Consider the following 13,184-nt stretch of genomic DNA (forward strand, 5'->3'; position numbering starts at 1 on the left):
AAGAAAGAAAGAAAGAAAGAAAGAAAGAAAGAAAGAAAGAAAGAAAATAGGAGCACATACTCCTTGGGGTGTGAAGCAGGGATACCACAGGAAGAGGGTGGTTAGGAACTTGAAGGAACAATGGTGATTTTGTTCACCAGCTACATGTTACCTGCCCTGGGCAGGTATGATGTGGACTGGTGGGCTCAGGTGAGGTGGGGTTCTGTAGTCAGGGTGGGAATGGGTTGAAAGCATCCCCTGGTGGAGCTTAGATACAATCTAGCCTACGGGAGGTGAAAAGGATGGAGCTGATGGGAAACAAAGGGAGATCAGAGCACTGGAGTCTCATACAAGGCAGACTACTGTGAGTGAGCGTGGACCACACAATTGGGGGTCAAAAATTGGGCCACTTGGGCTGGTGAGATGGCTCAGTGGGTAAGAGCACCCGACTGCTCCTCCAAAGGTCCAGAGTTCAAATCCCAGCAACCACATGGTGGCTCACAACCATCCGCAACAAGACCTGGCGCCCTCTTCTGGAGTGTCTGAAGACAGCTACAGTGTACTTACATATAATAAATAAATAAATCTTTAAAAAAAAAAATTGGGCCACTTGACACTCAGAGCTTAGGGATGGTGCAGCTTCTGGCCTGAAAAAGTCTGAACTATGACCTCTTTGGAGAAAAATCTATACCTACCTAGGAGAGAACAATTCTTTTTCCCTAGAACAGGGCTCACTATGGTGCCTCTGTTTCTTTGGCTGGCCTCTTTGGCTAGAATACTCCCTTTCCCAGCCCCACCCCTACTTCACCTCATCTGTCAAAACTTGCACATCCTCTGATTGTCATTTACTCCGGGATATCATAGCTAAACCACCTCCCCTAGCTGCCCTGTACATAGCCCCAGAGCCTTGCATCTATATGCCTGTGCCTACCCCTGGCTCAAAATCTCTTGTTTAACTCTGAGCCCTCTACACCTAACACCAACCACAGCCTGATACTCTGTGAGATGGATGGATGGATGGATGGATGGATGGATGCCCCTTAAACAGCTAGCCTTGAAATACAGTGATTACAGGTCACAAGCATCCTTCCTCCGGTCAACCAGGTACTCTGCTGCAGGGCTCCTCTTGGAACTCACCTCAGTCTCGGTGTTAGAGTACTCCTTGACTCTCTCCACGGCTATGATATTAGACTCCAAGTCGGATATCATTCGTATCATCCAATTCAAAGCCATGGTCACCTGAACAGAGGAACTGTGTTATGGGAGGAGCCCAGCACTGGCTTTTTCTCTTTTTCTTCCCTTCCATTTTCCTTCTGTTTTTGGTTTTTTGAGACAGGATTTCTCTGTGTAGCCCTGGCTGTCCTGGAATTTACTCTGTAGACCAGGCTGGCCTCAAAATCAAGAATGTGTCTGTTCTACCTTCCGAATGTTGGGACACCATACCCTGCTAGTGACTTTATTTCTTGATCAGTGGAATCCCATTCCATCTAAGACCTACAAGTGTATGCTGACTGGGCGTCTAATCACGACTGTGCCTCAGGCGGTGACAATGCAGACTTGGTGGAGGACAGTCTCTCTCTGTGCTTCTCAAACGTTAATATGTATTAGTCTTCTCTGAGCATCCTGTCAAAACGCCGTGTGTGAGTCAGTAGCTCTGAGACTCTTCATTCAGAACATGCTCCCAGAATATGTCAGTGTGGCCAGTCCAAGGACTGTCCTGTGTTACCAAGAAACCTTGACAGAAATGCGGAATCCAAGCTGGGGCTCAGAACTGAACCTCTTGAACAAGAATGAACATTTTAACAAGATCTCCAGATGAGTCACATGCACAGTAAGGTTGGAGCAGAAGGGCCTGTCAGTTTCGGTTCTGTTTACCGATGCATTTAGATCCGAGCCACCTGAGACCTCGACGATGTGATTTGCTTTACAAAAATCCCATTTGCAGGTTGTATAACTCTTTGACCATACAGGCTGGTGTCAGGGTGACCTCCAATTTCAGGCTCTGGTCACCTGATCTGTTTACCGTCATCCCTTATTCCTCCACATCCACAGGGTATTGGTTCTGGGACCCTGGAATATACCTAAATCCACGTATGTCTCATCCCTTCACATAAAATTGCTTATGATTCACATGAGAGCCACTCACAGCCTCCTGATGCTGTAAATGCCCTCTTAAGGTGCCTTCCTGTCACCTCCTTTGCATGTGTTTAGAGGCACAGTGAAGTCATCTTGGTTTTTGTATTCTGATTTTGTGGGGTTTTTTTGTTTGTTTGTTTGTTTGTTTGTTTGTTTGTTTTTTTGTTTTTTTTTTTTGGTTTTTCGAGACAGGGTTTCTCTGTGTAGCCCTGGCTGTCCTGGCACTCACTTTGTAGACCAGGCTGGCCTTGAACTCAGAAATCCGCCTGCCTCTGCCTCCCGAGTGCTGGGATTAAAGGCGTGCGCCACCACGCCCGGCTCTTGTTTGTTTGTTTTAAATAAGCTTTTGGAATTTTTTTTGCAGATTGTTTTGGGAGGGGTTTTTGTTTTGTTTTGAGAAAGGGTCTCACTCTGTGGGCCAAATTGGCACTGAATTCACAGTAATCCTTCTGCCTCGGCTTCTTCCCCAGTGCCAGGATTCCAGGCACGCACCATCATTCCCAGCCTTCTGGGGTGGCAGAGTTCTGTCTGCAGTTGGTTGATGCTTCAGTGAAGAGGGCAAGGACATAAAGAACTGGCTGTAGCTTCCCTGAAGGCATACACCACATCATGTAGTCTGGCCACATGCATCCTCTGTCCACATCTCAGTCAGGTTGACCCACATCTCGTCCAGACATGACAGTTCTGTTTGGACCATGCTCCAAGATCATTTCTTCAAGATCTCAGACAGGGAAATTCCTAAAAGGTCTGGGTACCTTCCCTCCCTCTCTCCCTCATTCCCTCTTCCAATCCCTCCCTCCCTCCCTCCCTCCCTCCCTCCCTCCCTCCCTTCCTTCCTTCCTTCTTGTACTTGGGTTTGAACCTAGGGCCTTGCACATGCTAGGCAAATGTTCTACCAATGAACTACATCCCCTTGCTTCTTGCCACCCTTTCTTTTTCCTGCCAGGAAGACCTCCGCAGCCTGTATCACACTCCCTGGCTGAGAGATCCAGGCCTTTGAGAACCCAGCTGGGCTGATCTCCCTGTAGAGCAGAGGAGGATACTCAGCCAATGCTGGTGAGCCTCTGCCTCAGTGGTAGCCCTGTCTAGAGTTCCAGGCCCTGCCTTACCTGTAAGGCATAGGACACAGAAAGACCCACAAGCCCTGGATTCAAGCTGTTTCTCCCGATCACTGCAAACAATGCGGCAAAGAGCACCACGCAGTTCCCCACAAACTCCACGTGGACACCCAGCCATCTGTAGGGACCAAGTGGGAGGAAATGAACAAGGACAGGGAGTGCCAGAGCCCGCCCAGAACCAAACAGCACCCGTGGGCACCTGTAGAGGAAAGGAGGGCTCCGGACCTGTTGGAGGCAATGTAGGGGTAGCTGCTTTTCTGGTTGTTGTCCACCTTAGTGTCACTGAGGACCTTGAAGTCTTGGATTCGTCCATAGGCCCGAATGACACTGGTGCCCGTTACTGTCTCCGAAAAGTGGGAGAAGATGGGCGAGCGGCTGATGGATTCCAGCCGCTTGAGCTGCCGTGATGTGGCCACATAGAAGCGCTGGCCAGGGATAGGAAGAGAACTCCAGTTAGGAATGCCATCCAGCCAAACTCAGCCTTGCATGTCCTCCAAACAGTCTCCTGTGCTTCCTCCTCCTGGCCCTGTCTTCCCACGAGCCTTGCTCGCTTTTCCTACACTTCCTTGGAGAACAGATTCCAGACAGACATTATTCACTTCCCCTCTGATCAACTTTGCCTAGTCAGCCAGGCCACCTCTTCCACGAAGCTCTCTCTGATTCCCTATGCCCCCCTGTCTCCTCATCTTTTACAGCCCATGATACTATCTTGTTTAACCTCCAAGGCAGTGAGATGTCTTGTTCTACTTAAAGATCCTAGATAATATGATCATATTCAAATGACTTTGCAAAGAAATATTTTGTATTTTTTCCCCCTGAAAATGTCCCTCTTACCCAAACTAGTTGTTTAAGGGTTAATCCCACAAAACCATGGTGGGATTTATATCTCCAGTCTGTATTCTGTGGGTCCCAAGACAGCCAGGCCCGCACAGGATGGGTATACAGAGAACTCTACCCAGGGGCTGTACTTCCAGCTTCTTGTAGGAAATAATCACCTCCTCAAGAGAAAGACCCCAGCGAGCACAGGCTGTCTCTGAGCAACTCAGGTGACACATATACATGTTAGTAGTATGCATCCAAAGGACAGGGTCTCCCAAACCTTTTACAGTGATTAACTCAAATAATACTGATAGCTATAGGAGACCTAGAGAAAGCTCATTTAGTAGAGTGTATGTCACACAAGCATGGAGACCTAAATTAAGAATTCCCCAACACCCACAATAAAAATCCAGGCATGGTAGTGCACACTGTAACCCCAGCCCCGGGGAGGCTGGCACAGGCAGATCCTTGAAGGTCATTGGGCACTCAGCCTAGCTGGATAGATGGAACTCTGTCTCAGAAAATAAAGTGGGACATGATTGAGGAAGACACCTGACATTGATCTCTGGCCTCCACAAACACACACACACTTATGCATGCACACAGATATGAATGTGCATACACATCCCCCCTCCATACATATCCCACACATAAATAAATAAAATAAGGCACAGCCCATCGAAAAAAGCCCCAGGGCTGCCAGTTTTTGAATACACCTTTCATCCTCACATTAATCATATGAAGTAGATGCTAAGAGCCTATTTTTCAAACTAGCTAAGTGAATTTTAAGGACTGACTACAGTCCCTGATCCAATCCAGGGACAACTACAAAAGTGCCTGGCCCACACCAGAGGCTCCCCCAACACTCCCTGGTCCCACCACCACCACATTCCCTGCCCCACTGGCTCCAGCACCCTGCCCATCCACGCTGATACCTGTACAAAGCCATAGAGCACAGCCAGGGGCAAGACAACCACCATGAAGAGTGGCGTGCTGGCCACAATGACCACAATGGTGGAGATGGATGTGAAGAAGGAATTGAACAGCATGAGGATGGTGGGGGCCAGAACCTCGTCGATGACGTATATGTCCTTGGAGAAACGGTTGAGGATGCGGCCCGAGGGCGTGGTGTCAAAGAAGGACTGAGGGGAACGAATCTTGTTGTGCAACAGAGCTTCATGCAGCAGGCGGGCAGCCTGGATCGCGCCTACCACCATGGTGAAAGCTGACAGCATGACCAGGAGCCCTGATTGGGAGAGACAGATCGAGTCACTCACCCCAGGGGAGGAAGCTGGGACAGATGGGAAGAAGGAGACGGAGATGGCCCGGGGGAGTTATGGAGGTTCTGAGACAGGGGTATGATTTTGTGGCTTGGTGAGCAGGCAGAGGAGAGGAAGGGAGGCACACGCCAATGTGTTCACCTTGCAGTATCCCTAGGGCGGCATAGACACCGAGCCTTAGGGAGGTGTTGTTCTGCTGGCCATGTCCCTCCGCATCATTGCTCCAGTCGCTGAGCCACACGTTGGCTCCGATAGCAGCTGCGCTTTGGCCACCATACAGGAGGCAGATAGATAGCGTGGTACAGAGTCCCATAGACTTGGCATAATCCCAGTACACGCTCAGTTTCACCTGTAAGGAGTGGCCACACCATCTTCATGATCCCAGGGAACCTAATCATCTACCCCAGGCCATGTCCACCCTGCTTACATTGCCTGTCTCTGCTGTCTCCTCTTTGATTAATGCGCCAGTCTCCTTAGTCTTTGTCACCAGCACCTCCTTCTCCAGTGAATTTGTGTGTCTCTTGGGCACAGTCCGGTTCTGGCCCTCCCCTTCAGAGGACAAGGAGCTCATCTCTCTGTGGAGGCAAATGGTCAGACCCAGGCAGGAGACTACAGACACCCTCCCAGGACATGTGTAACAGGGAGAGAATGTCCACTTGTGGCCTCCGTGCCGGTGCATGGGGGCCCTGATGTCGCCTGCTGGGGACTTGAGAACTCTTGGGAATCTACCTCATGAACTGCTTGCGGACCTCGTAGATGGCTGGCTCATTGTCCGTCAGGTCTGTGTGGGTGCTGAGTGTGTCTTCGAGCAGGAGTACCTCCTCATTTGCATTTTGCAAGGCTGCTGCAGGAAAGGAAAAGCCCAGAGGTTATCTGCTCCTTTGGGCAGCCCTTGAGAGCCTGTTCTCCGTGCTGGTGGGAGATCTGGATGGACGAGCAGGGAGCAGGAGAGGGTTTGAAAGACTAGCTAGAAGGAAATGGGTCTAGGCAATGCAAACAAAACAAAACAACAATAACTAAAAACAAAAACACAAACAAAAAACCCTTTCCTTTGCCAACCGTAGAGAAGGGGGCTCAATAGCCTGAAAACTTAGGCTCTGAAGTGAGTCTGGCTGACCTTAAATCCTATTCTCTTGATGGCAGCAGGACCTCAGGCAGGCATAGTCAAAGAGTAATAATCACTGATAGATAGCTCATGGGCACCACCAGTCACAGGATTAAGGAAAGGATGTGTGTCCTTGGCTTATCGAAGGGCACGGCACTTGGGGACTGCTCATGCAGGTTGGCTCATGCAGGGACCAAGAGAAGGCCTGAGAGCTGGCTCAGAGGGTGGAGGTAGGGCGTTCTGCCTAGGCAATCCAGAGGGGAGTGGTGCCTTTGGGGAGCTCAGACACTGCCTTGGGGCTTCGTGATGAGAGAGGCTTTTTGTTAGTCTACTAGCTAAAATAGTTCCAGGTCATAGTAATTATTCTACAACTCCTGTTGATAAATAAGTGATTTTGCAAGTATTTATACAATTGCAACATAATTCAATCATAAGACAGCTTCAGTATATATTCTGGGTCTGAGCTTGTGTGTCCTTTTTTTAAATTTTTTTTTTTTCGAGACAGGGTTTCTCTGTATAGCCCTGGCTGTCCTGGAACTCAGTTTGTAGACCAGGCTGGCTTTGAACTCAGAATCCACCTGTCTCTGCCTCCCAAGTGCTCAGATTAAAGGCGTGCACCACCACTGCCCGGCTTTGTGTGTCCTTTTAACACATGGGAAAATAGACTCTGAGGCCCTTGCTGCTAATGTATCCTACAGTTGGAAGGCAGAAGGTAAGATCTGAGAGCATCCCATTCACCTGTCACACATATGGCTCCAGTTTCCCAGGACAAGGTCCCCAGTACCACACTAGGACAGTCCAGGGGTACTTGGAAACCCCAGATGAGGTAGATGATGGAGATGATGGGAGAGGATAAGGGTTGGGAAGGTCAGGGATGGTGGGTACTAATTTTTGGCCACCTTCATGGTCCTCCTGGCCTTCATCTGGTGCGTAGTTTCGGAGGAAGTTGGCAAAGGAGCCATCATGCTGCAGGAGGGCCGAGTAGTGGCCCATCTCAGACACCTGTCCACCAGCAAGCACAATGATAAAGTCCGTCTGGGGCAGGAAGCTGATGCCATGAGTTACCAGCACCCGAGTCTGTGGAGAAGGCAGCAGGCTCTAAGAGACAGCATCCTTGGGCATACCCCAAGCATTGACACAGAGCCATGGGGTAAGCATGAGGAGTCATAGGCCAGGCATATCCACAACTTAAACCACCTCAGCCAGAGCCTACTCAGCATCTCTGGGGTGTGCGTCCCTATGGGATCCCCCCGATCATACCCTGCTTCTCGGGTTCCTACATCTCCAGGTCTTCCCCACCCCCTAAATTTAGCTTTCCGTCTGTTCTCTTCCAGGACCAGATCTCATCCTTGCTTCTAGCTTCCTGTGTCCTTACCTTGCCTGCCAGCACACCTTCTGGTCCAATCACTTGGTCGAAGATATGCTTAGCCACATGAGAGTCCACAGCCGACAGTGGGTCATCCAGCAAAAAAATGTTGGCATCACTATAAACAGCTCGGGCCAAACTCACCCGTTGGCGCTGGCCTCCAGATAGGTTAATGCCCTACAGAGAAGAGAAGGTGGGAGACAGAGCCTATTTATCATCACTCAGCAAGGCACACACCTGTATCTGTTGTTCACGGGACACTCGGTCTCCATAAATTTGTAGCCTATACAAAGCTGTAGCCCTCAGAGGAACTGGCGTTGGCCCTTAGAATCCTCTGGGGCAGATGAGCCCAGACAGCACCCTGCCCAGCTGGCTTCCCTGCCCAATGCTAGTGTTCATGACAGATGAATGGGCAAACAACAGGTGGTCTACCCATAGACTAGAATATTATTTAGCCCCAGAAGGAAAGAAACGCTGGCACATGCTACAGCAGGGATGAACTCTGAGATCATTATACCAACTGGAGTGAACCGGACACAGAAAGGCAAATACAATGCAACTGCCCTCTCAGTGATGTCTAGGGGAGCCAGATTCTGAAAAACAAAGTGATAGTTGCCAGCGGTCTGGAGAGGAAGGAGGGATTGGGAGCTGTCCAATAAACAGTGACAAGGCAACAAGGTCTGAGTGACATTGGAATGACCGGGTTCCACCAAGTATTGCGTAACATTGTGAACGTACACAACGGGGACTGAATCGGGCACGGAAATGATCGTTAAGGTGGATACACTTAATGTTAGGAGACCTTTAGCGGAACTCTTTGAAAGGAAATACAAAAATAAAAACAAGTGATGGCAAAGGAGCTCAACAGAGAAAAAGGTGCTTGCCGCCAAGACTGTGAGGACCTGAGTTCAATTTCCAGTACCCAAAAGTAGAAGGAGAAAATGAACTCCAAACGCATGCTGAAGCACTTGTTCATACATCTTTCCCACAAATTCATATAATAAAAGACACCACCCCCACCCCTCAAAACTTCCACCTGGGTTCCATGTTTTACAATTTAAAGACCCTAATTAAACCAGGCATTGTGCTGTATGCCTTTTATCCCAGCACTCGGGAGGCAAGGGCAGGCAGGTCTCTGAGAATTCAAGGCCAGCCTGGTCTACAGAGTACGTTCCAAGACAAGCAGGGCCACTTAAAGTGCAGCAAATGACCACCCACTGCTTCTAGGGCCTTCTACCACTCTAGGTAAACCCTACAGTCTTCAAACAGCCTGCAGGGTTCTGAATGTCCCAGCTGCCTGACGACCTCTCTCTTCCCCTCTCGCCTCCCCTCCTGATCCCTGGATCACTCTGCTCCAACCAAGCGGATCTCCTCCTTGGGCTAATGCCAGTCACACATACCTGCCCGAGGCTTTGAACTCTCAGTCCTCTCCACCTGAGATGACTCCAGACCAGATCCCTAGATAGCCAGGGCTCCGTGTTCCTCCTGTTTAGGTTTCTATTTCTCAGTAAGAAACATCACCAACCAAATAGCCCAGCACTTATTCCTAACTGCTTTAATCTCCCCTCTTTAGGATTATCTAGTACATATTTGGCTTATCTTGCTTATTGACTTTCTCTCCTCTATTAGAATGTAGGATGTATAAAAGCCGAGATTTTTATCCTGGTACATTCACCACCACATAATAGTCCCTGGCCTATAGTAGATGCTTAATAAAAACCTAGTGGATGAATCAGTGAATGATGGGTTCCTCTTTCTCAGCCATTAAGAGTCCTCTCAAGGGGCTGGAGAGATGGCTCAGAGGTTAAGAGCACTGGCTGCTCTTCTAGAGGTCCCGAGTTCAATTTCCAGCAACCCCATGATGGCTCACAACCATCTGTAATAGGATCTGATGCCATCTTCTGGTGTGCATGAAGACGCATACTCATATACATTAAATAAGTAAGCAAATCTTTAAAAAAAAAAAAAAAGAGTCAGCTCCAAAGTGATGCTTCTCCTTATATAGACCTCTGCCTCCTCCCTTCTTCTACCCTGCATAAAAAGACCTTTGCCGTGATCTTGGGAAATTCTGTGGTCCCTGTCTGTTCATGAGTTGTTCTGCCTGGTTTAGAGAGAGCTGTTTCCCCAGTACCTGGTACAGAGCTAGGCATGATCGTACATGAACCCCTGAGCAAGTAAGGGAATCTGAGATTGGGCTCTGGCTAGCAGCCTCCTAAGCTGGCCCCTCGGGGATGAGAAGTTGGTTTTGTACCTTCTCCCCAATCTCTGTCTGGTCCCCACCAGGAAGCACAGCTAGGTCAGCTAGCAGGGCACATGTCTCCAGAGCCTGTTGGTAGCGCTTGGGGTTCATGGGTTGGCCAAATAGCACATTTTCCTGAAGTGTGCAGTTCTGGATCCACGCCTGCTGGGGCACGTAGGCCACAGAGCCCTGGCCAATGAAAAGGGAGAAGGTACCTTAGGGTTTGCTTGAGGCTAGCCAGACTTTATGGCTTTTTAGATACCTTCCCCCTCTCACCTTTACAGACACCACACCTTCCAGCTTCTCCATCTCTCCGAGTAAGGCAGACACCAGAGAAGACTTCCCACAGCCCACAGGTCCCACCACAGCCACCAACGCCCCCTTCGGGATTTGAATGTTTAGGCTAGGAGCAAGAAGAAGCGGTCAGGGGTGGGGCTTGGGTTTGATCCAAGTCTTCCTTCTGCAGCCCCAAGGCCTCCTCCCTCCCCGATGCCACCCTGGCAAGAGCAGGTTCTTCTTGCATTCCCTGTCAAAGCCAGCGACAAGGAGAGAAAGGGCTATGCTTGATCTGACCTGTGTCTGCTTTGGATAGCTGGCAAGTGAGTGAGAGAAGACGATGTTACCTGTGCAGGGTGGGCGGCAGGTCCTGGGCCCAGGTGAAGGTGCCGTTGTGTATGGTGATGGCGTAGCCTAGGAGGGCCAAGATACATAGGGGGTCAGTGAGTCTAGGACGTTGGAAGAAGTCAGGGAGGTCTGGGAGGAGCTTGGGCAAGGGAGAGGATCCTTGGAACACCGACAGAGGGAGGAGCATGAAGAGCCCTTGGGGAGGAGTAAAGGAGAAGAACTGATCAACAGAGGGGCTTCAGAGTTCAGGGAGGAGAGGGGGTCAGAGGAGGAGTCTTAGAAAGCTTGAGGCAGGATCGCCCTGGAGTAAGAGTGTTGGGACCTGGGGAGATGGTCTTTCTTTCCACACATTGGGGGTCAAGTTCATTTTGGTTCAGGAAATCCTGGATCCGTTTCAGAGACACGCTGGCCTGCAGGAGGGTGTGGATTAGCCTCACCATTGCTCTGTGGGTTCCCAACTTCTGGGACTAAGCAGGGATCCCTGAGGACCGACTCACTAATTCTGGGACCCCCTCCTATAACCAAGTCTTGCGTGGCTCCGTCTGCCTGAAGAGACGGTCTTGTTTGCTAAAAGGAGACTGTGTCAGAAACTCAGGCCCTGTGACTCCAAACCACCCACATAACTGTAACTAACTTTTATGGCTTTCCCTGGTACCCTCTCCCAACTTGATTATCTGTTGACCCTAAGTGAATCCTGCTTGACCTCCCCACATATCCTAAGTCCAACAGACACCCCGCTTGCCTTAGTACCTGGGTCAGGCCACTGATTAACTGAGGCAGCATGTTGAGGGGGATCTTTAAGATATTGAACAAAGACAGGGACACAAAGGCCTTCTCAGCATCCAGCACATTGCTCTCGTCCACACACACGTACACTCCGAGGGTGATCAGGGTCACCTGGGTAACACGGAGAATGAGTGTCATGGTGGAATTCCCCGGAGAACTCCAAGACCTGGGCTGGCCTACCAACTGACAGGAACTCCATGCCAGTGGAGAGCCTTACCAGAAATGGGGTGCAGACCCAGATGAAGGTGGAGACAGCCTGCAGGTAGGCCCCCTTCCGGAGCAGCTGGAGCTCACTCTGCCTGATCCCTTCCACCTGCTCCAAGAAGCTGGGCTCCCACGCGTACAGCTTCAGCACTTTGATGCCGTTCAGGATCTCGCTCATCAGCTTGATGCGGGAGTCCTTGAACTTCATTTGCTTTACCTGTGAGGAAAGGAACAGTGGCTCACCCTCTCCCCTCCCCAGACCTCCTATCCACTGGGCTCCCACCTCCCGTACCAGACCATCTATTGTAGCTATTACATGTTGCTTGACATGCCTCCCCACCCCACCTCCAATGCCCAACCCCATCCCTGTGTCCCCTGTGCTCCCTGACTCAGAAGAGCAGCTCCGTGTTTAGTGTCACCATCACTAACCTTGCCAGGCAGCATTCTTGACCCTTGACTTCCATTCCCATTCCCTGCCTATTTACACAATGCTCCCAGTCAGACTGTGAGGCTCCCATGGGCAGGGATTGTTTTCCTGTTCACTCAGATCCTAATCTAAGGCTTGACATAACCACATGGATTTATACACTCAGCTCTTGTTTACTGAGTGGCTATGTGCCAACCCATGTGCCAGATGCAGGATATCATGAGGAGCAATTGAGAGGAGACCTTGGTCCTCATACAGTTGACAGTTTGATGGCAGAGGCGGACAGATCTCTGTAAGCCTAAGGCTAGCCTGGTCTACAGAGTGAGTGCCAGGACTACATGGAGAAGCACCTGTCTCACAACAAACTGGGCCCACACCATCTCATACTGTTTCATCTATTATAAGTAGCTATTATATGTTGCTCGACAAATATTTCCCCAAATAGATACTTAATTGGAAATAAAATTGTGATCCAAAGGGAAGGAGCAGGATGCAGGTGAGGGCAGGGGAACGACCTCGGGGTAATCAAGGCAGTTCTCTGAAGGAAGTGATGCTTATGCTGAGAGATAAAGGAAGGGAAGGAGTTAAAGAGGCAAAGAGAGTGAGGAATATACCAGGAAAGGAGAATAGTCCATGTAGTCACCCAGACGTACACACATCTGGAGTGTGGTCATCCCATGAGGATTAGGAATGGAGACATGCAAGAACCAAGGGAGTCTCGAGGGTGGTCATGGCAGTTCAAAGGAGAATAGCCCCCTACCCCCAGAGGCTAATATGTTTGAATGCTTAGTCACCAGAGAGTAGCACTGTTTGAAAGGATTAGAAGGATTAGGAGGCATAGCCTTGTTGGAGGAAATGTGTCCCGTGGGGTAGGCTTTGAGGTTTCAAAAGCCCATGCCAAGCCCAGGGTCTCTTTCCTTTTGGATGAGAATGTAGCTCTCAACTACTTTTCTAGCACCATGTCTGCCAAGCTGGCTGCCATGCTTCCTACCATGATGATAATGGATTATGTAAGTACACTGTAGCTGTCTTCAGACACTCCAGAAGAGGGCGCCAGATCTCATTACGGATGGTTGTGAGCCACCATGTGGTTGCTGGGAT

General features: G+C 49.9%; 1 protein-coding gene across 2 annotated transcripts in view; it reads right to left on the minus strand.

Moving 5' to 3' along the window:
• The window catches only part of Abcc3 (ATP binding cassette subfamily C member 3), a 49,146-nt gene that overhangs the window by 8,598 nt on the left and 27,364 nt on the right, over positions 1 to 13,184 (minus strand). Inside the window, exons 12-26 of one of the 2 annotated variants that reach the window (XM_021176426.2) lie at positions 11,670 to 11,873; positions 11,417 to 11,563; positions 10,989 to 11,076; positions 10,666 to 10,732; positions 10,319 to 10,445; positions 10,055 to 10,231; positions 7,813 to 7,980; positions 7,337 to 7,514; positions 6,062 to 6,173; positions 5,760 to 5,907; positions 5,474 to 5,681; positions 4,988 to 5,298; positions 3,459 to 3,658; positions 3,225 to 3,351; positions 1,117 to 1,218 (exon numbers count right to left, since the gene is read on the minus strand). In XM_021176426.2, coding sequence (XP_021032085.1) covers positions 1,117 to 1,218; positions 3,225 to 3,351; positions 3,459 to 3,658; positions 4,988 to 5,298; positions 5,474 to 5,681; positions 5,760 to 5,907; positions 6,062 to 6,173; positions 7,337 to 7,514; positions 7,813 to 7,980; positions 10,055 to 10,231; positions 10,319 to 10,445; positions 10,666 to 10,732; positions 10,989 to 11,076; positions 11,417 to 11,563; positions 11,670 to 11,873 — 2,364 coding nt within the window. Of the gene's footprint in view, positions 1 to 1,116; positions 1,219 to 3,224; positions 3,352 to 3,458; positions 3,659 to 4,987; positions 5,299 to 5,473; positions 5,682 to 5,759; positions 5,908 to 6,061; positions 6,177 to 7,336; positions 7,515 to 7,812; positions 7,981 to 10,054; positions 10,232 to 10,318; positions 10,446 to 10,665; positions 10,733 to 10,988; positions 11,077 to 11,416; positions 11,564 to 11,669; positions 11,874 to 13,184 lie in introns of both variants that reach the window. The other variant, XM_021176425.2, reaches the window with a different exon arrangement.

This window comes from Mus caroli, chromosome 11 (genome assembly GCF_900094665.2).
Source record: "Mus caroli chromosome 11, CAROLI_EIJ_v1.1, whole genome shotgun sequence".
Lineage (NCBI taxonomy): Eukaryota > Metazoa > Chordata > Mammalia > Rodentia > Muridae > Mus > Mus caroli.